The sequence below is a fragment of the Ochotona princeps genome, chromosome 21 (assembly GCF_030435755.1).
Source record: "Ochotona princeps isolate mOchPri1 chromosome 21, mOchPri1.hap1, whole genome shotgun sequence".
Lineage (NCBI taxonomy): Eukaryota > Metazoa > Chordata > Mammalia > Lagomorpha > Ochotonidae > Ochotona > Ochotona princeps.
Window position 1 is genome coordinate 27,595,254 of NC_080852.1, and position 25,428 is coordinate 27,620,681.

The window sequence follows — 25,428 nt, forward strand, 5'->3', positions numbered from 1 at the left end:
AGCAGAGACCTAAGCTGCTACACCACAAAGCCAGTTCTAATACATACATATTAAGATAGGACCATGAAGGCACGTCAAAAATTTGTGGAAAAATAGGAGTTAAAAGGTTATTCTGGAGCATAAAATTTTGAAATCCACCAATTTTTCAGCATGTGTGTTTCTTTCTTTTTTTTTTTTAAAGATTTATTCATTTTATTACAGCCAGATATACACAGAGGAGGAGAGACAGAGAGGAAGATCTTCCGTCCGATGATTCACTCCCCAAGTGGCCGCAATGGGCCACTGCGCGCCGATCCGAAGCCGGGAACCAGGAACCTCTTCCAGGTCTCCCACGCGGGTGCAGTGTCCCAATGCATTGGGCCGTCCTGAACTGCGTTCCCAGGCCAGAAGCAGGGAGCTGGATGGGAAGTGGAGCTGCCGGGATTAGAACCGGCGCCCATATGGGATCCCGGGGCTTTCAAGGTGAGGACTTTAGCCGCTAGGCCACGCCGCCGGGCCCTCAGCATGTGTGTTTCATGAATTTTTTGAAGGCCTCTCATTATGTACAGTTACACGAAAAAAAATCCACACGAAGCACTAAGAAAAAAAAGAAACTGAATGTACCCATGAGGTTGGACACTAACAGCTTTTCGCGAAGGGTTTCTGAGACCACTGGATAGTTACCCCAGGGGTACACAAACTAAAGCCCTCCTTCCTTGGCTGAACAGTACAGAAGGTACCAGAAGCAGGAAGGGCTCCTAACAGGTGACTGGTTGAACTGTGTCCAGCTCCCTCAGGATCCACTTGGTGCCAGCAGGAGGCAAGGGCCTCCTAGGGCCATGTATGTATTTGTGTGTTTGCGTGTGTGTACCTTGAACAGCTGGCAGGCAGCAGCTGCAGCTTGCCGCTCCGCATCAATCTTCTTGCTGCCATAGCCTTCTACCTCCACGCTCTTGGGCCACTTGATGTGCAGAGTGACTTTCTGGAGGAAGAAAAGAGAGAATCAGGCCACACACTTCTCCAAGCATGGAGGCGCTGCAGACCCCATGGAGGATCATGAGCCAAGCCATGTACCTCCCACCAGCAACAGGCCAAGCTGAGGTCAATGCAGGAGCGTCACCCCTATCACCAACTCCTCTTAACACAGGAGCCCTATCTCAGGTTATTCTGCTTCTTCAAGGTGCTGCTCTACCCAAAGGACAAGCTTGGACTCGTGTCCCATCTTTATAATATTTTTCTAAATTTAATATTTTTTAAAGATTTATTTATTTTTATGGGAAAGGCAGATATACAGAGAGGGGGAGAGACAGAGAGAAAGATCTTCTGCCTGATGGTTCACTCCCCAAGTGACCGCAATGGCCGGAGCTGAGCCAATCCAAAGCCAGGATCAAGGAGCTTCCTCCGGGTCTCCAAAACGGGTGCAGGATCCCAAAGCTTTGATCTCAAGCTTTGAGCCGTCCTGACTGCATTCCCAGGCCACAGGCAGGGAGCTGGATGGGAAGTGAGGCTGCCAGGATTAGAACCAGTGCCCATGTGGGATGCTGATGTGTTCAAGGCTAGGACTTTAACCGCCATGCTATCGAGCCGGGCCCTAATTTGATATTTATTTATTCATGTCTATAACCTTGATTCAGATGGTCTGCCTGTGTGTTTCTGTGTGACTCAGGATCTCCAAATTTCTTTTTTTTTTTTTAAAGATTTATTTATTTCCATTACAAAGTCAGATATACAGAGAGGAGGAGAGACAGAGAGGAAGATCTTCCATCCAATGATTCACTCCCTAAGTAACCGCAATGGCCGGTACTGCGCCGATCCAACGCCAGGAGCCAGGAACCTCTTCTGGTCTCCCACACAGGTGCAGGATCCCAAGGCTTTGGGCCATCCTCGACTGATTTCCCAGGCCACAAGCAGGGAGCTGGGATGGGAAGTGGAGCAGCCGGGATTAGAACCGGTTCCCACATGGGATCCCAGTGCGTTCAAGGTGAGGACTTTAGCCGCTAGGCTACACTGCCGGGTCCCAGGATCTCCAAATTTCTAACAGCAAGAATTGTCAGAACTACCAACTTCCTGGAGTGCTACCCAGCTGTCAGGTGTCTGTCTCACACCAGGTGAGCACTCAGCACCACACTCCCTCTCCCTAACACAGGCAAATGTATTCTCTGGCTCTTCTTCAAATCTAACTGTGCTGAGACTCTCTCATGACTATTTTAATTCAGGAGACCCACCCTTTCCCCTCCTTGACAGAGAAGCCTGAAACAGTAAAAGGCAGCCCACCTCCTGGCTCAGTCAGACCAGCGGCTCCCCAGCCACCGACAGTTACCTTTTTCTTCGGTCCATTTGTGTGCACGTAGACAAGTTTGTCTTTCGCATGTGAGATACCAAGGGCTCTTCCAATCACACTGTTCAGAAGATTTTTGGGCTGTGGGAACTCTTTTAATAGGTCCCTAGAAGCTAAGAAAATAAGAACAAAAGCATTACAGTAGTTCTTCTTTTTGAAATAAGACAAAAACCCATGGAATATGCATCAAGACAAGCCTGGGCTGGATTGAGGATGCTGGCTCTGGATCCACAAACACCTGGGAAAAGAACACAGGGACGGCTTCAAGCACTCACCGAGGACGATGGGGCCAGACCCATGGTAAACCATCTCAGAGGGAAGGACCAACGACTCAGCACCCAAGAGAGGACCAGCCAGCATCCTCTGCCCCCTAAATTCATCCCTTAGCTTCAGACCCCTGGAGTTTACAACCACTCCTGCTGTGACACGTGAAGAAAATCACCAAACAAAAAACAAAACTGAAGTACATACACACACAACTGCCACCACCACCCTTACTGGGATCAAGACAAGCTAAGGCCACTCCTGCTGACCAATACCCCTGCAGTTTAGCGAGGAGCTCCATGGTGAACGCCAGACTACTGATGGAGACCTTCAGAGTCAAGGGCAAGAAGGTCCCCCCAGACACAAGGGGTATGTGCCAGGCACAGAGAAAGCTGCCAGAAGCAGCCAGACACAAGAGATTGGACCTCAAAGTCAAGTGACCCTTCAGGAGACATGAGGTCAGACACCTGCACAAGAGACACAGGTACCGCCTAGTCTCTGGCCTTATATTCCACAACAAGGAACTCTGTTGGACTAGAACTACGTACATGTGTGCTTGCTTCATCATAATCACCTGGAGAGCTTGTGCATTCCCTGCAACGCACCTGCGAACAGTAGCGGGGTGAGGTAGCCTCTGATTTTAAAAGTGTTCTTCCACCAGTGGGGCTGGCAATGTGACGCAGCACGTAAAGCTGCTAGCTGCGATGCCTGCATCCTATAGGGGTGTCAGTTTGAGACCCAGCTGCTGCGCTCTCGATCTAGCTCCCTGCTAATGTGCTTGGCAAAGCAGCTGAAAATGGCCTATGTGCTTGAACTCAAGCACTCACATAGGAGACATAGAATTAGTTCCTGACTCCTGGCTGTAGTTTGGCTCAGCCCCAAGAATCCGAGCCATTTGGGAGATAAACCATAGGTGAAAGATCTCAATCTCTTCCTCCCTGTGTAACGCTTTCAAGTAAATAAAAAATGAGAGAGAAGAAAGAAGAAAAAGATTTTTCCAGGAATTCCAATGTAACCCAACTATCAAGTTTCAGACTGTGTATCCTGGGGCTGACTCCCGTTTCAACTTGCCAGAATGAACAGTCCTGTTAAATGTTGACCTCGTAGACCAACAAAGATTGAAGGGCTAAAGACACGGGATCCAAGTAGGTTTGTGGTAGGAGTTGACCCCACACAGCAACCTCCCTACTGTAATGGTAAGGACGTGCGCCGAGAACCCGCCCCCGTCGCCCTAAAAGGCAGGTGGGGCGGCTCCACCCACCCTTGTGGGGCGGGACGCGCCAGGTTCCGTGCGCTCTGGTCGGAGCCCGTAGCCGTGTCCATCCCGAGACCGCTGTCTTGGCGATCTTGGAGTTAAGGGGAGAAGCCATGCCGACCCCCGTCCGAGCGGTGAGGGGGCGTTTACCTGTCTCCCCACTTGCCACTCATCTTACCAGGTACGGGCATCTCCCGGGTCCACAAGGCCTGACCCCTGAGCTCACCCCAGCGCCGCCGCCACCGCCGCCAGCCGCTCTCGGACGGCTGCCTGCCCGTCCGGGCTGCCCTGGCCCGGCTATCCCCGAGAGTCAAGGACGTCGCGGCCCACTCGCCCCGCCACGGTCCTCACCGTTCACCATGCTCCCGTCGCCTTCCCCGGTCCCGCCAGGGACCTCCCCTGCCTCTGCCTCCGCGGCCTCCTTGGTGGGGTCGCGATGGGCGCAGCTTGATGAGAGGCCGCGCGAGCGTCCCTGTCGCCAGGCGGCGCGGGGGCCCGGCGACCGCAGGCGCGGAGAGACGCCGGCAGCCAGCGCCATGAGTCTCCTGGCGGCCGCCATCGCGCTCCCGCCGGCCCCCGCGGCCCAGCGCGCGGCAGGGCCCCGGCCGAGAGCGGGAGCCGAGGCCCGCGCCCCCTGCCGGCCGGCGGACCCTGCGCCAAACCGAGGAGACCGGAGCCCACTGGTCTGTTCACTGCCGGGGCATCTAGGCTCCCCAGCAAATCCAAAATCTAAACAGCCGACTCGTCAAGGGATTTGAGGTGGGATTTTTGGGTGGAGAGAGGCGTGTAAACAAACGCGTCTAGTTCCTTCTCAGTCCTGCCCATTCCATTGTTCCAAGCTTCTAACTGGCTTGCACTGCGGACCTGACTGTGGAGTGTAAGGTGATTGCCAAACTGGGGCACTCCCACCTCATTCAGGGGTTTACAGTGTAAACCTGAGGAATAATATGGAACCTGGGCAGGGCCGGCCTCTTAAACACAAGCAGAAAAACTCTAAACCCCAGAGCTGGAGTCAAAGACAAAAATACCTGTGACTTCTGCCAAGGACTGAGTGGGCTCCGGTGCCACCATCTCAGCTGTGCCTCCCTCATTGCAAAGTAAGATGGGATTCCATTTTCCAACCCATGAGGACACCTGGGCTTTGGGTCACCAGGGAGTCGCGCTGTGTTGTGTACCATCGGCTGTGACAGTGCGTGGCAGGGGACTTCGAGAGCTCTATTCCCAGGAAGGGAGCCTGGGTCAGAGGTGGGCAGTGACAGGTGGCGGTGTATTGGGAAGGAAGGCTATCCTGGAGTGTGTTAAAACACACTGCGGGGTGCTAACTCCATCAATAAGTTACAAGATGCTGGCTTGGGACCCCGGCAAAGAGCACAGGATTTGTTGGGCTTAGTCCCAACTCTAGCAGCCTAGAGCCAGGGAGAGTTCCACTACAAGGATAAAATGGAATAAACGCTGCCTTTGCATGGCAGTGGGAATGATCACAGAGAAAGTCTTTGCAGAGTGCCCTGTGAAGGAAGCCCCTGGGACGGTGCGCGACAACACAGGACAGGGCACTTGGAGACAGACCTGGGCAGTGGGCACAGTTTCAATTCCAACTCCTCCACTGACTCCTGGAAGGGGCTGAAAGGGAAGGTGACTCTGGTGACAACTGTTTGACACAGCCGCTGTAACCAGGGGATGCTGCCATCTACACCTACCCAGATCATCCATACTGGGGCATGACGGGACTCTGGTGCAGAGCAGATTTCGCTGCCTAAAGCCCAGATTCCCACCCTGCCGCCGGCCGAGTGCCCTGAGGCCCCTGGAGAATGCAGATGCTTACCAAGCCAGGCAGCAGCCACAGCGGCCAAGGACAAAACTCTGAAAACTACAGTGTAGCAGCTAACCAGTGGATAGACAGAAAGTGGGCCCAGCCTGGCATGGCACCTGGCTGTGACAGTCTCTTAGTATAAGGCTGAAATACTGTGATTTATTGTATTTACTCCTCCAGAGAGGTCGAAACAGAGGGAGATCCACAGAGAACAGGCCAGGAGCTGATAAGAGCTGGGTGACGGCTACCTGAGGGCTCACTAGGCTGTTTTCCTGCACTTGAGAAGACACAATCCAAGCAGGTGGTAGAAAGTTTAAGGGAAAGGAAAGCTACAAGGCAATACTAACCAGCCAGTGGGGTCCCGGGGGGAGGCTTCACAGGTTCCTGTGGAGTCTAACAGTATTTGTTCCCCCTAGGCCCACAAGTCACCTTCTCAGCCCTCAGGGCCCCACCAGCTTTCACCACCCCTCTGGTTCTGTGACCTCCCTCATACCTCTAGCGCAGCCCACAGACCAAAGCCAGCCACAGCCTGCTGTGAACATTCATGAGGTATCATCTGTGGTCACTTCCACACTGTCATGAAGAACTGTGACAGCATGCCTGTGGCCCAGGAAGCCTAAAACAGTTACTGTATGATCCAATTTCTGCTCTGTAGGTCCTTGAGGGAAGCTGGAGGGGTTCAGCAAGTCTCCCTTCCTCCCACCAACATTAGGGGTTTCCCCTTCACATCACTGGGGGAGAGAAGTTATTTTCCTTGACTGTGAAGAAGGAAAGAAGTCTTGGGGCCACAGTGCTGTGATGTTGCAGGTCTTTCACCATATGGGTGTAGGCTGATGTCCTGGCTGCTCTGCTTCAGTCAAGGTCCCTGCTAATGTGCCTAGGAAATCATTAGAGGATGGCCCAAGTGCTTGGGCCCCTGCACCCATGTGGGAGACCTAGAAGAAGTTCTTGGCTTTAGCCCAGCTCTACCTCAGCTGTTGTAACCATTTGAGGAGTGTGAATTGGCAGATGGAAGGTCTTTATTTATTTTAAAGGCAGTCAGTGATTAGGATTCAGAAATGGGGAGAGGAGGTTGATGTTGTGGCATAATGCATTTAAGCTGCTGCCTTAAGACAATGGAATCCCACATATGCGAAGGTTTGAGTCCCAGCTGACCCACTTTACCCAGGCTGTTTCCAGCTAGAGCATCTGGAAAATCAGCACAAAATGGCCTGAGTGTTTGGGTTCCCAGCCCATGTTGGAAAACTGGAAGAAGCCTCCAGTCCCTGGCTTTGACCTGGCTCAGTCCTGGCCACTGCAGCCATTTGGGAAGTAAACCAGCAGATACAAGATTTCTCTCTCTCCCTTCCTCCCCCTCTAACTCTGCCTTTCAAATATATTTTAAATATATATATATATGTATATTTAGAGGAAGTTCTAAAAACAGTTTACTAGTACAGAGATATCTCATCAACTGAGGGTCCAGGCAAAACATTTGGTCCTATATGTGCTAAACAACTACACAGAGCAGCATGGAATCAGGGTATTAAAGTCTGCTGAGGATAAAAGCACTGTTGCACAGCAGGTTAAGCAGACAATTAGTAGCTTGAGCTACTCAAACCACAAATCAGAGGGTCAGTTGGAATTCTGGCTGTTTTGTTTAGGAGCTATCTCCCTGCTAATGCACCTGGGAAAGCAATGGAAAGTAGCCCAAGTCTTGGGTCCCTGCCACCCGTGTGGGAGACCATGGTGGAGCTCCAAGCCCTTGGCTTCCACCTGGTCCAACCCCAGCTGTTGTAGTCGTTGTAGCCATTTGGGAAGTAAACCAGCAGATGCAAGATCAGTTGATCTGTCTGTCACTCAGCCTTTCAAATAAATAAACCTTAGAAAAATAAGAGAAGGCTAAAAAATAAATAAGATGGGTGTTTTCAAATTTTCATCTTTGGCGACCTCGGGGAAAGGAGATAGGAGGAAGACCAAATAGTGCAGGCTTTGGGCAAACAAGAACACCTCTGGAGGGACAGTGGGAGAAACCAAGGACAACTGAGGAACCAGGAACATTAGTCGACATCTTGGCAACTTACTTAACCATAGTTAAGCATTTTATGGAGGATCAAAAAGCCAATAAATGGTCACATGGGTGGTAGTGGGGATACTGACACCCCATATCCCCAGACCGGGTTACTGCCTTCCCTTCAGTGTATGTAAAGCCACAGGTCCTTTAAGGTAAACTGCAACATCAAGAACAGGAATGGGGGCCAGCACAGGATGCAGCATGCTAATCCTCAGCCACGGCATCAGCATCCTAGATGAGTACCAATTCAAGTCTCAGATGCTCCACTTATGATTCAGCTCTTTGTTAATGGTTTGGGAAAGCAGTGGAGGATGACCCAAAGCCTTGGAACCCTATACCCACGTAGGAGACCTGGAACAAGTTTCTGGCTCTTGGGCTCCTGCACTTGTGTGGGAGACCAGGAAGAAGGTTCAAATCATCTCTGGCCATTCAGCCATTTAGGGAGTGAACCAGCGGATCGAACATCTTTCTGTCTCCTCTTCTCTGTAAATCTACCTTTCCAATAGAAATAGTCTTAAAGAAAAAAAAGGGGGGGGCAAAAAAGAAAAAAGGAAAACAGGTGCATTCCTGTTAAGGGATGGGCGAAAAGGACCAGTTGACCAGTTTTGTGGGCCCCAGGATCCTTACAGAAGGCAGTATTGTGCCATGCTGCTTTCTAGTACTCTTAGATCTCAGATCTGAGTAGGTGGGGAAAATTCAAAAGGGAAACTGAGAGGTAAGTTTCTTGGTTTATTCATCTTTTATCTTAGAGGGCAGCTTCATTAAGAAGTTGGTTAAAAGAGTATTGGGGTGAGGCTGAGGGGCTTTCAAGTCCTAAACTGATTCCGGAGGGCACTGGGATCAGGACAGATGACCACCATTTCTGGAGCCCTGCTTTCCTGAGGGGAACACCAGAGTAACTGTTTCTACCACATACCTCCTTCTTCAAGGGAGAAGCACCGTGAAACCGCTTGGGAATTAGAAAGCATGGAATAAAGGCCTTGGTCACACACAGGCCAAGAGGTCTGTGCTTCTAGTAGGACAAAAGGAAAGAGAAGGCCAAGATGCACACACCCAGGGACGTCCTTGGGAGGCGTCATGGGGTGGGGTGGGGTGTGGGGTCTGTGCTCTCCACAGAAGATAGGGAAGGGCGCCTGTGGAGCTGCCCCCTGTTGGACAGCCGCCCACCCCACTAGCAGGGGTGTGTGCTCAAGGAGGCACTGCCCAGCCAGCTGCTGGGGGACCCCAACTGACCATCTTTAAGCTTAGCCAAAGCAAATCTGACACTCTCAGAGCCACTCACCTGCCATGTTGGAAATGTTAACGTTCAGCCTTTTCGAGTTACAGGGCATTTTAAGAAAGAAACAAAAAAAAGGGCAATCAACTCTTGTTTTGGCAATGGTAGGGGGTGGCATTTCTTTCAAGCCTATACCAAAGGGTCCAAGGGGTTGGAAGTTCTCATTGCTACACTGCTGCCAGTAGTCGGGGCCACTGCAGCAGCAGGGACTGCACAGACTGAGGAGTTCTGTGCTCCCGGCATCCTTCCTGAACTCTCGACCTTCAAAGCACTTTACAGACAGAGACAAGAGCGAACACGTGGCCTTGAGATGAAGCAAAGATCCAATGACCTAAAACAGCACTCTTTCTGCCAGGCAGAGGGGTGAGGACAGGCAGGCACAGGGCAGAGAATAGCAGCTGTCAGGACAAAAAGGCTACCAGACCTGGCATAGATCTAAGCCCCATGTAGAGACGCTTGTTGAGATGCCCCATTTCCAGGTACAGCTATAGCCTGGCGTGGACTGTCATTTATCTGGGTGCTTTGCCATTCTCCCTAATCCGGAGGACAGTCCACCTGGCCCAATGACCTGGCAGGCAGATTCTAATGTCAGTAAAGTGCTTTGAGATGCTGGTGGTACAGGGACAGGGAAGTGATTTGTGGGGTATGCCCAAACCCCCCAGGATGGAGGGCTTGGACTGAGTCAGGGCTTGCCGTTCCAGCCTGCTACTAGCACCCTGGAGCCAGGGACTTCTTAGCAGCCTGGGAGACCCAGGCCAAACAGACTGTCCACACTAGGGCTGAATACACAACAAGGCTTTGTTCCAAGTGACACAAGGAGGCCCGAGGAGACTGAAGGAGTCCAAGCTGTGTGGTCAAGGATCAGGGAATAACCTGGACCCCCCCAAGAAATCTCTCTGCCAAGTCTACCCCGCCCCTCTTACCAGAGGCCCAAGACCCTGGCAGCAGGAGTGCCCACCACCACCCACTGCCCCACAGACCTTGGACAAGCTGTTGCTGGGAGCAAGGCTCCCCGCTTACCTCGAGAGATGGTCCCTCCGGGAGCAGGGTTGACACACATGGGTGGAAGGCGGGGTGGGGGAAGTTTACACTGACGCTGCCTGTGCTGGGCCCGATCTGGAGAAAAAAAGAGGGCATCAGGATGGCATGTTCTCACCCCTGTTGGCTGCAGACCCTCCGACTGATTCACCCGGGAGCACCTGTGGGGAACCTCTGTGCCTGCAGCAACTGGGCAGTCGTGGGAGTCAGTGATGGGGCCTGAGGAAAGGACCAGCTCTGCCACCAAGGAGAAAAGGAATGTCTCAAGAGATGCAATGCATGACTGCCTAGGGGAGAGCCCTTCCTTCCTCTCACAAAGCCCTCACTGCCTTCCTAGCTCCTTAGCGAGCCTCTGTGAGTTCAATCCCCATCCGACATCCTCTCCAGCCCTGGGTCACGAGAGGCAGATAGGACAGCGGTGAAAACTGAAAGCCACGGTGTCGTGGAAACCCAAAGAGCAACTACTGATGCTTCCACGACGGGATCCCCAGGTGACCACTCAGCCCCCAGGCCTCAGGTTACTCTTTCCCTCTGAGATTGGAGTAAGAGACATCTGCCAGGGTCCCTGTCTGAGCTACAGTTAGATCCACACTTATTAGCTGTCTCCTTCTTCCTAAAAAGGCCAACTGTTTCCATTCATCTGAAACTAAATGCTAGCTACCAGGGACCCACAAAGCTAATTTTCAAAAAAATGCCAAGAACATGAGGTCCATGAACTAAAATGAAGACACCCTCTGAATCACCCATGAGAAGATAAAGATTCAGGTGGGTAAGCATAGGGTGTTTTAAACCATACCAATGATGAAAATATCAGAGATTCGCCAACCAGAGGAAAGGCCAGAGTTCTCTGGCCCCTCCTTTCAGCACAATCTGCAGGGCAGACAACACAGCCACATACACTCAACATTTGACAAACGCCCACCTCTGTAAAAGCAGTAGCAACATTACCTTTAGCAGGGAAAGAAAAGACCCATACAGCTGCAGCCTGCATTGTTGTGGCCTTATTGTTTTTCAAGCTTATATATTTATTTACTTTAAAGCGCAACAAACACAATTGCTCCAACGTGCTGGTTCACTCTCCAAATGCCTCTAATAGTCAGGGCTAGCTAAGCCAGACAGAAATCAAGTGCCCAGAACCCAATCTAGGTCTCCCACGTGGGCAGTGGGGACCCGTCTGCTTGAGCCAGGACCTGCTGCTTCCCAAGGGCCACATTAGCAGGAACCTAAAGTCAGGAGCTAGAGCCAGATGTTCCAATTTTTGGTATATGTGCTGCCGAAGCAAGCACAGAGCCAGATGTTAAACCCAGGCACTCCAAAATGGGACCAGGCTGCTCACCCTGCCTCTATTGTATTTTTAATTAAAATCCAGATGGTGAGTTGAGGAATGTTTAGTTTACAATTGCCACAACAGTTTAGCACTTGTGAACATGTTCATAACATCTGGCAAGGGGAGCGAGGACCTGCACTCCCACACTACCAGCTCTCAGCCCCATTTCCACCTGCGCTGTGCCACCACTGCCTGTTCTGTTCTTACTAGAATGTTCTTTGAACATTTTTAGCATCTGTTTCAACTGTTTTCTACAGTCCCCCTCACGATACGGATGTGTGGCTTCACAGAACACACATGCAGTGTTACAGCACAAATGTCAACTGCCTAAGATCAAGGTTTATCCTGAAACTAAATCCAGGTCTTCCTTAAAGACAAGCTGAAAGTAACCACTCAATCTAACTATTCCTTATTGAGAAAGTTCCTCACTTACACCCAGTGATACTGGACTGAAAGAAAAAATTTTGACCTAGTGATGATGGTCTCATTAAGCATTTTCAGCAATTGGGAGTAAGTGTTTTCAATGCCAGAGCATCACCAATTCCTCTTCTAACCATGTAGCTGAAGGAAAAAATACAAATCCCTGCTATGGGTCCAGTGTGTTGCAAGTTTTGGGTTGACTGGAGAAGGCTCAGCTTGCTCTCCGTGGCCTAATTCTAAGACCATCACAGCTGATATCAGATGCCTGCGTTATGATCCTGGCAGGGACAGTCACAGGCAACTAACTCAGTAGGCATACTCTCATTCCAGATGGGACCCGCCCTCCCCAGCAGCTCTGCTGAACTGTATGCTAGGAAAGATGACAGCCAGGCCCAAGACCCAGCAGGCCACAGTTCACAATGCCTCCTGGAGTTCCTGTAGCTGTTCTCTCAAGAAGCAAACAGCCCATCTGGTGAGTACTGGTGAAGCACCTATGAAGCAACTGTCTTCACCCTAGCACCTCAAAGCACACACAGCACATGCCCAATCACACAAGCTCACCACACTCAGCATAGGCCAAGCTGTAGCTCTCCTGCTCAACACCAGGTGCAGGGCTCAGCCCCAGAGAGAATAATCTACTCACAACCTGTTTATCACATGCATGCTGGACCCAAGACCAAGGGCTGGGCACAGACCACAAAGCAACTACATCACTGCTAACGGCTTCACTACACTGCTAAGAATGGGGTTTAGGACACAAGATCCTGGGTCCTGGCTTTGGGCCAGCCAAAATGGCCATTTGGGAAGTAAATGAATGGATGGAAGGTCACTCTCTCACTCTTCACTTCTTACCTCTTCCTCTCTCAGGGTAACTATAATTTTAAAATAAGTAAATAAATCTTTAAAAAAAAAGAGAGAGGAGAAGAAGAAAACAAAAGATAGTGCTGAGAACTGAGTCCTATAGTTAAGAAACCAGAGAAAAATCTGCCTGAAGAAAACTCTTAAGGCCGTGTACAGATATCAAAGTACAGAGGGATTAGCTGCAATATGCCCACATCCCATATCAACTGAAGTCTTGGCTACTCTGCACCTGCTCCACCTTCCTGCTCATCCATCACAAGAGGCAGCAGATGACGATGACTCAAGCGTTTGGGGCCATGCCACCCACATGGGAGACTCAAATGGAGTTCAGAGCTCCTAGGTTTGGCCTGGTCCAGCCCTGGCTGTGCTGGGCACTAGAGTAGTGAAACAGTGAATGGAAGAGCTGTGTTTCTTTTGCTCGCTCGCTCTCTCTCTTTCTGCCTTTCAAGTAGATAACAATAAGTAATAAACATTAAAGATAAAAAAAAACCTCAAGACAGTGATTCCTTCAACTCCTCAAGCATAAAGTAGTTTTTAGTAATACATAATATCAAAATCACAGTCCTGAAGCTACTTAATGAGGATGTGCAAGGGTCAGGCCCGTGCTAAGCTCTTAACAAGCATTAACTCACATGACCCTTAGAACAGCCCTATGACACAGGTACTGTGATTTTTTTTAAGATTTTTATTTATTTATTTATTTATTTTATTGGAAAGGCTGATGTACAGAAGAGGAGAGACAGTGAGGAAGATCTTCCGTCGAATGATTCACTCCCCAAGTGGCCGCAATGGCTGATGCTGCGCCGATCCGAAGCCTGGAGCCAGGAACTTCTTTCAGGTCTCTCACGTGGGTGCGGGGTCCCAACGCTCTGGGCCGTCCTCAACTGCTTTCCCAGGTCACAAGCAGGGAGCTGGATGGGAAACTGGGCTGCTGGGATTAGAACCGGCACTCATACAGGATCCCAGCACATTCAAGGCAAGGACTTTAGCCGCTAGGCTACTACATCGGGCCCCATTTACATTTTTCTTTTTAAGTAACAAAAAAAAAAGATTTACTTATTTTTGGGCCAGGCATGGTAGCCTAACAACTAAAGTCCTCATCTTGCACATGCCAAGATCCCATATGGGTACTAGTTCATGTCCTAGAGGCCCCACTTCCCAACCAGCTCCCTGCTTGTGGCTTGGGAAAGCAGTTAAGGATGGCCCAAAGCCTTGGGACCCTGCACCCACGTGGAGATCCAGAAGAAACTCCTGGCTGCTGGCTTCGGATTGGCTCAGCACTGACTGTTGCAGTCACTTGGGAAGTGAACCAGTGAATGGAAGATCTTTCCTTTCTGTCTCTCCTTCTCTATGTATATCTGACTTTCTAATAAAAAAAAATAAATTAATTAAAAATATATTTATATTTTAAGATTTATTTATTTTTATTGGAAAGTCAGATTTACAGAGTGAAGGAGAGACAGATCTTCCATTTGCTGGTTCACTCCCCAAGTAACTACAACAGTTGAAGCTGGGCTGATCCAAAGCCTGGATCCAGAGGCTTTTTCTGGGTTTCCCAATTGGGTGTTAAGGCTTTGGACCGTCTTTGACTGCTTTCCCAGGCCACAAGCAGGATGCTGGATGGGAAGTGGAACAGCCAGAATATGAACTGGCACCCATACGGGATGCTAGCACATACAAGGTAAGGACTTTAGCCGCGAGGCTACCACACCTGGCCTCATTTACCTTTTATAAGTGAGCAGATAACACCTGCAAGCACACATGAACTCTGTTGCAGGAAGCCGACCTTGTAATGGAGTCTCCTCCTGCTAGGCCACAGCTCCTGCTGGTGACCCCAAAATTCAGGGCTGGGGCAGGCCAGACCAGACTGGGCTGCAGTATTGTGTGTGCTGCACATGTGTAGGCCAGGTCAAGGAGCACAGTGGTTTGGACCAGTCCTCAGAACACACTGGCACAAGTGAGAGTAGGAGAGGGTGCAGGTCAGACCTGGTTGGATGAAAACAGCCACCAGTTCACATGAGGATTGTTGCTGGGGAGCCCACCGGGCTGGGGTAGGCTACTGCACCCGTTGCCAAATGCCGAGACTGGGGGTGGGCCATCTCAGACTGGGACAAGCAGCCACTGGTATGCACAAGACCCAGGCATGGCAGAGGAGCCTCTGGGACTCACCTGCTGAGTCACTGCCTCTATGTGAAACGAGAGTTAGGACAGGGGTTGGGCCAGGCTTGGTGAGGTTATTACACCCACTGGTGTGCACAAGAATGGGTATGGACTGGCCAGGCTAAGCTGCAGCACCAGCAGTCAAGTGTCAGCACTGGTACAAGTCATGGAAGGCCTGAGTGGAATACTCCCTGGCAGGCACAAGATCCGAGACTGGAAGTATGCCTGCCAGGTGAGCCGTCGACACTCCCTTGCTAGGTTGTACTTACCCTTGTTGAGTACGAGAACTAGGGCTGGTGGAAGCCCAAGTTGGACAAGGCGGTGGCACCTGTCAGCATACTTGAGGGCCAGGTTGGGCTGGACTAAACCACAATACCCATGGATGTACAAAAAGAGCCAGAAAGGGATGTTGGCTGGACCAGGCTGGGCCGTAGCAGAGGCTGGCATGGCCAAAAACCAGGGCTGTAGGTGGACTTGATGGGGGTTATTAGCAGTCATCCTGCCTAAGCCATTGGTATGCATGAGGACTGAGTCTGTGGCAGACTGGCTGGATTGGGCCGCAACACCTGTCAGTCTGCATGAGGTGCAGGATTAGAGGCACTGGGCAGGCAACTGCATCCACTGGTATGTGCGTTGGCTGATATAGGTGACAGACCAAACCTGACTCTGCGCTGGCTGGTGCAGGCAAGAGTCAACTTAGAGGTTAACCCAGGCAAGGTTTCTTGGGCCTCTGTGGTAGAGAGCATGCCCAGATGCACACAGGGAACATCTAGACCAGCATGGAATATCAAGTGGTTGTGGTCCAACATACTTCCATCTCGCCAGAAGATGGAAAGTAGAAAAGGTTAGACAATTCTGTTGGCCAGGCTTTGCAGCATGTTTTTGGGCCTGTCGATGCACTAAGGTGGACTTTGTCAACCAACAGATCTTGCAGAGATTTTCACATCCCTAGAGCAATGAAGCCAACAACTTCTCAGAACTATCAAAACCACTTAAGTAACACCCTCGGAACATTCTTCCCCACATCAGAGTCTCTAAGATGTCATCAAATGACCATCCCGCATCCCCGGGTGCTGATGTAATATGACAGCAAGGAGCCACCTCCTCCCCTCCTCTTCTACGCACATAGGAGAAAAAAGACAAACATTTGTCCCACCCACCTTCCACCATACCTGACCTCTCCATCCTAATCTAGAGGCCGATATGGCCTGCATTCCTCTCAATTATGTAAACAATATTAAAAAGAAAATTAAAAATTAAAAAAGTGAGCAGACAACAAAATCCAGTCAACAAAAGTCAACAAGTCTATCAACAATTTTCACCTCAAATAGTGTGCTAACGACACATTTCTCATTTTTGATTTTTTCCTTTTTAGATACAATTAGCCAAAATATTTCTCCCTTGAAGGAGAAAAGTTATGATCCTATCTAAGACATTCAAAACTCTCAGGCACCTAGGGTCCTTACCAACTATGGTGTGTCCTATAAGCGGACCTTGAACTTTTCCAGCCTAGCAGCCAGCCACAAACCAATTCCACCACTGCTTACACAACTCCCTTTGCTAGAAAGCACTGATTTCAAGGCTTGCCAGAGTTTCCATGACCACAAGTGTAACAATGACTCAACACACTTCCTCCCAGTATTTACTGAGGGTTATCACCTGCAAAAGGCTGTAGATGATAGAAGAACACGACCACCCTGGTTTCAGGGAACCGATCTAGTGACACAGCGATCAATTCAGAATGGATACAAGAAACAATGGACATGATGTTGGGAAAAGTCAGACTGCATTTAGTTAGCGCAATCAGAAAGGTTCATGCAGGTGATGGTACTACAAAACTTAGCCTAGTCCAGCAGGATTTTAACAGAAGGTATTTGATAGACAGGTGGCAAACCTACACAAGTCAGGGCAAAGGGTTGCAAGCATCATGCAAGAAAAAAACATGGAAAAACACTTTGGAGACAAAGGCCCAAGAACTACACACTGGAGAGGGCCTTTCCCAGCACTTATTGCCCATCACATGGAGCAGGAGCAGGAGGTTGTAAGCATAGTTACCTTTTCTGAATGAGTCCAGGCTGAACATTTCTGGCCAGGTAGGAAAGCTGGAATCCTGCAAAGAGCAAGGGCCACGAGGCAATGGTTAATATTCCTGCTCCAGGAACCCACATTCTCTATAAGAGCCCAGTGCTGCCCCCAGCCCTAAAGATGGGAAAGCCAACTCTAGAGTAATTACATGAGTTTGCTTCTAATTGAGAACTCATAAACTTATTTCTTCTCTGAGTCCTTCAATTCCCTAAGCCCTGCTAAACAGAAGGGTACACATTTCATCACAAGACACATAGGGTTCCAGCTCGCCACAGAATCGAGAGATATCCTTGGGACGTGCAGGAAAAAAACTAAATTCCACAAAGAACCCCAGGACTGCCTGGACAAACTGGCTTACTGGGCTTCAACAACACCTTACCAAGTGCCTAGGAATAAGATCTAATTGAGAGTGTCAAAGAATAATTATAGAATGTTAAAGAACAAAAAATTTCTCAGGGACTGGTGTTGTGACCCATCAGATCAAACCACCCACTTCAACACTGGGATCCTTGTGGGTACCAGTTTGAGCTCCATCTGCTCCACTTCCAATTCAGCTCCCTGTTAGTGTACCTGGGAAAGTAGGAGAAGACAGCCCAAGTCCTTGGGCCCATGCACACATGTGGGAGACCTGAAAGGCATTCCAGGTTCCTGGCTTCCAGTCTTGGCCATTATGGCCACTAGGGAGTAAACCAGCAGATGGAAGATCTCTCTCTGTCCTTCTCTTTGAGACTCTGCCTTTCAAATAAGTAAACAAAGCTTAAAAAGAAGGAAAAAGAAACTTTTCATAGCAGAGTCTGTAAAATAATAAACACAAAATTAACACATAACCATTGGTCAGAGGCTTTTTGTCTTTTAGCACATTTAACTCAGGAATACACCTAAAAATCACCAAAACAACAACAACAACAACAACAACAACAAAAACACAGAAAAGTTAACATCTCTGGTTCAATAATTTAATTTAAAAAAATACTGAAACTCAAACATGTTTTGAATAACACAACAACTGTAAATGACCTTAGTTTGTAAACATCTAGATAATGTTTTGATAAATCAGCACAATGTTCAACTTTACTAGGAATCTGGGGTGGAGGAGTCAGTCCTACTCTTGCTGGCCTTTCTTGTCAGATCTTGAGATCTTAAGATCTTGAGGTGGGGAGTGCAGAGCTGGCCTGGGGCCAAACCCTTCAGAGCACAGGACTTAGAAGCTGAGAAAGAAAACTTCTGTACAGTATCAACAATTATAAAATGTGAGAAGTTACATCCTATTGACTCCTAAGAAAATTCTGATTTTGAAGGAAATCTAAATGTGATAAAATCTAAAACATTTTTTTAGATGACTGCTACTTTACAAAGAAATACTTTCTGGTTAGGACAGTATAAAAATAATTGCTTATAGGGCTTGGCAGCGTGGCCTAGTGGCTAAGGTCCTCGCCTTGATCCCATATGGCCGCTGGTTCTAATCCCGGCAACTCCACTTCCTCTCTGTCTCTCCTCCTCTCAGTATATCTGACTTTGTAATAAAAATAAAATAAATCTTAAAAAAAAAAAAAAGTAAAAAAAAATAATTGCTTATAAACAGCTCCTCAATTCTGCTTTTTAAAAGTCTCTAATAGGGCAAGGCGCGGTAGACTAGCAGATAAAGTCCTTGGCTTGCAAGCACTGGAATCCCATATGGGTGCCAGTTCTAATCCTGGCAGCTCTACTTCCCCATCCAGCTCCCTGCTTGTGGCCTGGGAAAGCAGTCGAGGACGACCCAAAGCCTTGGGACCCTGCACCCACACGGAAGACCTAGAAGAGGCTCCTGACTCCTGGCTTCGGATAGGCTCAGCACTGCCCGTTGAAGTCACCTGGGGAATAAATTTTCAGATGGAAGATTGGAAGATCTTCCTCTCTCTCTGGCTCTCCTCCTCTATGTATCTGCCTTTCTAACAAAAATAAATAAATCTTCAAAAAAAATTCTCTAATCCTCTCCATGCCAATCAAGAATGATGCTGCCATCCTTTTCCCACACTGTCCTTAAAAATACAGGAAGAGTTTCAAGATAAGATTATTTTTTTTAAGATTTATTTATTTTTCTTGCAAAGGCAGATATACAGAGAGGAGGAGAGACAGAGAGGAAGATCTTCCATCCGATGGTTCACTCCCCAAGTGACTGCAATGGCCATTCCAAAGCCAGGAGCCCAGATCTTCTTCCCGGTCTGTCATGCTGGTGCAGGGTCTCAAGTCTCTGAGCTATTCTCGGCTGCTTTCCCACGCCACAAGCAGGGAGCTGGACGGGAAGTAGAGCTGCCAGGATTAGAACTGGCGCCCATATGGGATCCCAGCGCGTTCAAGACAAGGACTTTAGCTACTAGGCCACGCCGCTGGGCCCAATACAGGATTTTTTACAGAAATTTTACAAAGCTCTAGAATGTTTTGTAGCTAGCCAAATATTGTTGCAAATATTACTTGCAACAGAGTAATATTTAAAGTCCCTGGTTTGGTTCAGTGACCCTTTAGCTCACAGACAAGTAAAATCCTATTACATCAAGATTTGTTGGGCCTGGGAGGGCAGTCGAGGATGGCCCAATGCTTTGGGACCCTGCACCCGCGTGGGAGACCAGGAAGAGGTTCCTGGTTCCCGGCTTCGGATCGGCGCAGCACCGGCCATTGCGGCTCACTTGGGGAGTGAATCATCGGACGGAATATCTTCCTGTCTCTCCTCCTCTCTGTATATCTGACTTTGTAATGAAAAAAAAAAAAAGATTTCTTTGTGGGCCCAGCACAGTAGCCTAGTGGCTAAATCCTTGTCTTGCATGTGCCAGGATCCCATATGGGCGCTGGTTTTAATCCCGGCAGCTCCACTTCCCATCCAACTCCCTGCTTGTGGCCTGGGAAAGCAGTCGAGGATGGCTCAAAGACTTGGGACCTGTACCCATGTGGGAGATCTGAAAGAAGCTTGGGGTTCCTGGCTTCAGATAAGATCAGCTCCGCTTGTTGAGTAGACAGAAGATCTTTCTCTATATATCTCCTTCTCTCTGTATAGCTGACATTCCAATAAAAAAAATAATAATAAAATAAATCTTAGAAAAAAAATTCTTCTGGGCCCATCACAATGGCTCAATGGCTCAATTCTCATCTTGCAAGTGCCGGGATCCTATATGGACACTGTTTCATGTCCCAGCTCCTCCACTTCCCATCCCTGCTTGTGGCCTGAGAAAGCAGTGAAGGATGGTCCGGAGCCTTGGGACACTGTACCCACATGGGAGACCCGGAGGACTCTGCTGGTTCCTGATAGGCTCAACTCCGGTTGTTGTAGTCACTTGGGGAGTGAAACAGTGGACGGATCTTTCTGTCTCTCCTTCTCTGCATACATCTGATCTGCCTTTCAAATAGAAACCCAAAAACAAAACAAAAAAATATTTTTTCCATAAGAAAATAGAACCTAATTCCCGGTGGACTCACTAGGGGATGATACCAAGAAAGGAGATTTTCTACTCTCTAGCTGAAAACAGTCCTTTCCATGACAGCCATACATGGACTGAAGTCATTCCTTTTGCTTTACCAGGTGGCTGGGCAGGAGATCCTCCATTGCTGTACTTGGGGTGGCTGAAGCGACTTACCTTACAGAAGCAGTGGCACCCTGAGATTTCGCAGGCTGTTGAACTGGAGTTGAAGTCTCTCCTTGCTCTTCCTCATCACGAGGCTGGGAAGTACAAAGCTGGGTCACTGGCGTTTTGGCCCCGACGGGGGAAAATAGGAAAGCTCCAATCACTGAAATTCAGTTACCGACTCCAAGAGCAAGGACACATTACGTTAGCGCCATGAAACACATCCCTAGGACTCAACAGCCTGACTTCAGGACCTGTCGGAACCCATTCTAGACCCATATCAGCACCTCTCAGAAACCAGGAAGGAGATACCAAGGTAAAGAAAGGACTTGTCAACCTGAAAAACATGTTTTCCAAGCCCAGAGGGAAAAAAAAAAGGCTTGCTTTTAGTTAGGAGTTCTGAGCCTGTAATGATTATCATACCCATTTATCTAAGGCAGAAAAAGAAGTGAGGATGCTTTCCCAGGTGGGGAAAATAATCATAACTCAATACCATTTCTACATGGAACAGAGTGTTTGAGAATGCCAAAAAGTTTATACAAAATGGAGTTAAATGATGAACTGGGTGCAAGAAATTCTGAAATCCTTTCATAGCTTTTCCCATTACATGCACTCTCTCCATGAACTTCTTGAAGACTCCATCGTACTTCCATAATTTTATCCCATCAAATCCATGCATCCTCCTCGTGAGGAAGGGATAATGTTTCACTGGGAAGGAAATGTAAAGCAGGAAAGGTTCTGCAACTTGCCCAAGATGCCACAGCTGCCTCTGGGAAGAATGGAATCTGTACTTAAATTGTTCTGACTTTAAAGTTCTCTGTGATTCTACCACAGTGCTACTCTCCTAACCCAATACATCATGCTGTTGCATAAACATTCCAGGGCTTATTTCTCAAGCTAACCTTCTACACCAACAGCTTCAAAGTTCTTCAAAGGGGCAAGAAGGGCTCAACTGCTGATACAAAAATGGGACCACAGTTAGACTAGGTAAAACACCTGAAGATTATCTGCTAGGGGTATAGATGTTTAAACAAATGCAACCAAGAATGCAGTTTCCGCACATCAGACAGATACCTAAGAAAATAGCACTACCAGTGATCTCAAATACTATCAGAAAGAGTTCTTCTTACTGGAAACTTGAAGACTCCAAAATTGAAGAGTAAACTACAAGATGTAATCAAGACCACCACCATGGGCAGGAACACGTGCCAGGGAGCCACCAGACAATGTCTTGCTGCATCTGAGCCAGTAAGCTGCAACCAGAAACAAGGAAGAAAGCCTGCAACTGGCCCTTCCTGCAAATCCCCCTGCTGCAGGGTGCAGCAAAGCCCCCCAGCACGGGCTGGGGTCCTAAAGTGGGGCAGTCTCCGCCTTGCAAAACATCAATCAAGTTGACCAACGTGGCTACATGAGGCCCTGCTAGATAGCACACTGACGCCATGCTCAGGGCTTGGGGAACCCTCGCGACCCCTGGGACTCCAGTGCACTGCAAACAAAGGACCCAACATGCATTAGGGCTTCCCCCTGCGAGACGGGGCTAAGCACCCTCCGCAAACAAAGGACACCTCACCCCTTGGCCTCCCCCGGCAACAAGGTCGATGCAAAAGGGGTACACCAGGGAGGCCAGGGTACACCAAGCCTCCATCAGGACGAACGGTCCAGGCAGCCCGGCATGGTAGGGACGGAGAAGGAATAGACAAAGGTCTCGGGACACTCCGTAGACTTCCTCCAGGCCTTGCCTTGGGGAAAGAGCATCCACTAAGGCGAAGGCGTCGATGCGCCAAAGAAGCTGACTCTCCCGCGGCCTCCTCCGAGCCCCAGGCAGCGAGGCCCGCCCCGGCGGACCGGTCTGGCCCCCGCCCCCGCCCCGGCTCCATGGCAACGGCAGACCGAGGCCTGGTTGCCCACGGCTGGGCCCTGCCGGCTTCCTGGGCAGGCCTAGGATGCCCGGCCTGCTCCTCGGGCCCTCCGACTCCTCCGCCCCACTCTCCCCGAGGCCGGCCGCCGGATCTAGGTCCCCTCCTCGCACGGACCATCCCCGGCCGCGACAGGCTCCCCCAAAGTGCACGAAAAAGGAGAATAAAAAGCCCAATTCACCTGTTGTTACAGATGTGAAACAAGCCTCGGTGCACCGCGCATGAGCCGCGGGCCCCCCCCCCCCCAATCACGGCCGGACTACAACTCCCACCAGCGTTGGCGCGGCCCTTTCCGGGTCCGGAGCGGAAGTCCCTCCGGCCTCCCTGGCACTGCCCGCCTTCGGCGCCTTGGCCCCGTGCCCGACCCCCGCACCTCAGCGTGTCACGCAGGGCGCGCTTGGGGCTCGCTGTGGCTTGCCCAGGGCTTACGGTGCGGAGCAGCCAAGGTCCGGCTTAGTCCCCGGGCAACCGGCCCACTGGGGTGCGGGGTGGCAGCGCGGGCGGGACTTCCGGCAGGGGCGCGAGGGGCGCGGGCAGGCGAGCGGCTCCGGGGTCGCGGAGCGTGCGGGTCGGGGGCGGGCTTCGCGCAGCCGCCACTGTGGCGGCGACTTAGCTTCCGACTGTGAGGGCGCGGGGAGGGCCTTGGTGTCTTCTGCGCACACGCTGGCGCCGGGTCGGGGCTGAGCCGTGGACGGTTGCCCCAACTTGGGCCCCTTCCCCCGCCATGGGCGGCTGCCACGCCTCTTCTCTCCTCATCTCCCCTCAGATCTTCCCGTATTGTTAGGGAGGTGAGCGTTTTCTCCTCACAAAGTTGTGGCGCCGCGGCAGTGGACTGTACGGCGCTAGGGAAGGCACCGGGTGGCACTTTCTGGTCGCCGGGAGGCTTCTGGGCGGGTCTGGAGGTCCCGCCTCCGGCCACATCACCCCTGGCGACTAAAAGGGCATGACCACGCCGAGGTGCTGTGCTGGAGGCCCAGCGGGAGATGCAGTGGTGCGGGCTCTGAGGCGGGGTCGGAAATTCAGAACCTTCCGTCATCTTTGCGGAATGGCTGCCATATCCCCTGCAAACTCACCACGTTGTGAATTCCAAAAGCAAGGAGAAAGGACCATGTGGGCGCAGATGTCCACGTGGAACAAGGGGCGGATCCAAGAACGGACAGACATTAAGCGTGACCAAAGGGCTGCCTGTGTGTGTGTAGGCTTTTAGAGATGAAACAGGAAAAAAAAAAGTATTGAGAATGCTCTATAAGGGATTTTGATATTTCTAAAACTATTCTTTATAGAACAAAATACGGTATGGTAGGATAGAATTGACTGGGGAAATAATAGAATTGGATCCTAAGAGGAAATGAGAGATTGAACTATGCTCATCAGTGAAAAAAAAAATGGCAAAGAAAAAGAAGGTGATAACTGGCAACTCACAAGAATGTAAAGCGATGACTTGGAGATCTGTATTCTGGTGGAAGATTAGACACTCAGGATTACAAGCAAACAGAAGTTAAAAGATTCAGCTTTATGTAGATGATGTTTGGAATGCTGTTGGGGACATTAACAAAGATGTGATCTCTGCTCCAAAGAAATTATAGGGGCCCAGCAGCGTGGCCTAGCAGCTAAAGTCCTCGCCTTGAGAGCTTCGGGATCCCATGTGAGTGCCGGTTCTAATCCCGGCAGCTCCACTTCCCATCCAGCTCCCTGCTTGTGGCCTGGGAAAGCAGATGAGGACAGCCCAATGCATTGGGACCCTGCACCCACGTGGGAGACCCGGAAGAGGTTCCAGGTTCCCGGCTTCGGATGGGCGCGCACTGGCCCGTTGCGGCTCACTTGGGGAGTGAAACATCGGACGGAAGATCTTCCTCGCTGTCTCTCCTCTACTCTGTATATCTGGCTGTAATAAAATGAATAAGTCTTTAAAAAAAAAAAAGAAATTATAGGCTAGCAGAGGTTGCAGATTGTGGAGTAGCAACTTAAACTGCTACTTGGGATGCCCAGCTCCACTACTTAGGGTCCAGTTTCCTGAAACTGAGCCCAGGAGACAGCAGGATATGTACTTAGGTGCCTGCCACCCATGTGGAGACACAGGTGGAATTCCTGGTTTGGGCCAGTCCCAGCTGTTCGGGCCATGGAGGTGAGCCAGCCAATGAAGATTTGTGTGTGTTTTCCTGTCTCCTGTAAGGTTCAACTAGCAAAAGACTTCAGTAGAAGTTTCTCTAGAGAAGTTATACCACTGGAAATTAAGCACATGGAAAACTCAACACCACACTATCATTACAGAAGCAAATGTAAACCATAGTAAGATACCACTTAACATTTCTTAGCATGCCACCATTAAGAAGACAAAAAATAGGGCCCGGCGCAGTAGTCTAGCAGCTAAAGTCTTCGTCTTGCACGCACCGGATTCCTATACAAGTGCTGATTCTAATTCCAACAGCTCCGCTTCCCATCCAGCCCCCTGCTTGTGGCCTGGGAAAGCAGCCGAGGATGGCCCAAAGCCTTGGGAGCCTACACCCGGGTGGGAGACCTGGAAAAGGCTCCTGGTTTCAGATTGGCTCAGCTCCAGCTGTTGCGACCATATCTACCTTCCCAATAAAATAAAAATAAATATTTTTTAAAAATAAATAAGTGAGTGTTGGTAGAAATATGCAGAAATTAGAAACCTTGTGTCCTGGCAGAGGAATGTGGAATGGCACAGCTGCCATGCAGAACAGTATGTCAGTTCCTGAAAAAGTTAGAAATAGAATTACCAAATGATCAAACTTGTGGGTATATTCCCAAAGGAATTAAAAGCAAGTTTTTTTGTTTGTTTTAATTTATTTTTATTGGAAGATCAGTGCTGAGCCAATCCGAAGCCAGGAGCCAGGAGTTTCTTCCAGGTCTCCCATGTGGATGCAGAGTCCCAAGGCTTTGGGTTGTTCTCAACTGCTTTCCCAGGCCACAGGCAGAGAGCAGGATGGGAAGTTAGGCAGCTGGGACACCAAACAGTGTGTACATGGAATCCCAGCGCTTTAAAGGTCAGAATTTAACCACTAGGCTCTCTTTTTGGGCCCATGATTTTT

The 25,428-nt window shown here is 49.8% G+C and overlaps 1 protein-coding gene across 5 annotated transcripts in view; it reads right to left on the bottom strand.

Moving 5' to 3' along the window:
- The window catches only part of DHX30 (DExH-box helicase 30), a 35,260-nt gene extending 12,558 nt beyond the window's left edge, over positions 1-22,702 (bottom strand). The window contains exons 1-6 of one of the 5 annotated variants that reach the window (XM_058678702.1): positions 22,557-22,702; positions 20,472-20,554; positions 16,837-16,891; positions 9,996-10,091; positions 2,300-2,430; positions 851-961 (exon numbers count right to left, since the gene is read on the bottom strand). In XM_058678702.1, coding sequence (XP_058534685.1) covers positions 851-961; positions 2,300-2,430; positions 9,996-10,091; positions 16,837-16,864 — 366 coding nt within the window. In that variant the 5' untranslated portion in view covers positions 16,865-16,891; positions 20,472-20,554; positions 22,557-22,702. Of the gene's footprint in view, positions 1-850; positions 962-2,299; positions 2,431-3,186; positions 3,369-4,187; positions 4,423-8,981; positions 9,011-9,995; positions 10,092-16,836; positions 16,892-20,471; positions 20,555-22,198; positions 22,224-22,556 lie in introns of those variants that run through there. The other 4 variants (XM_058678703.1, XM_058678705.1, XM_004581428.2 and 1 more) reach the window with 4 other exon arrangements.
- Positions 22,703-25,428: the final 2,726 nt, after the last annotated feature.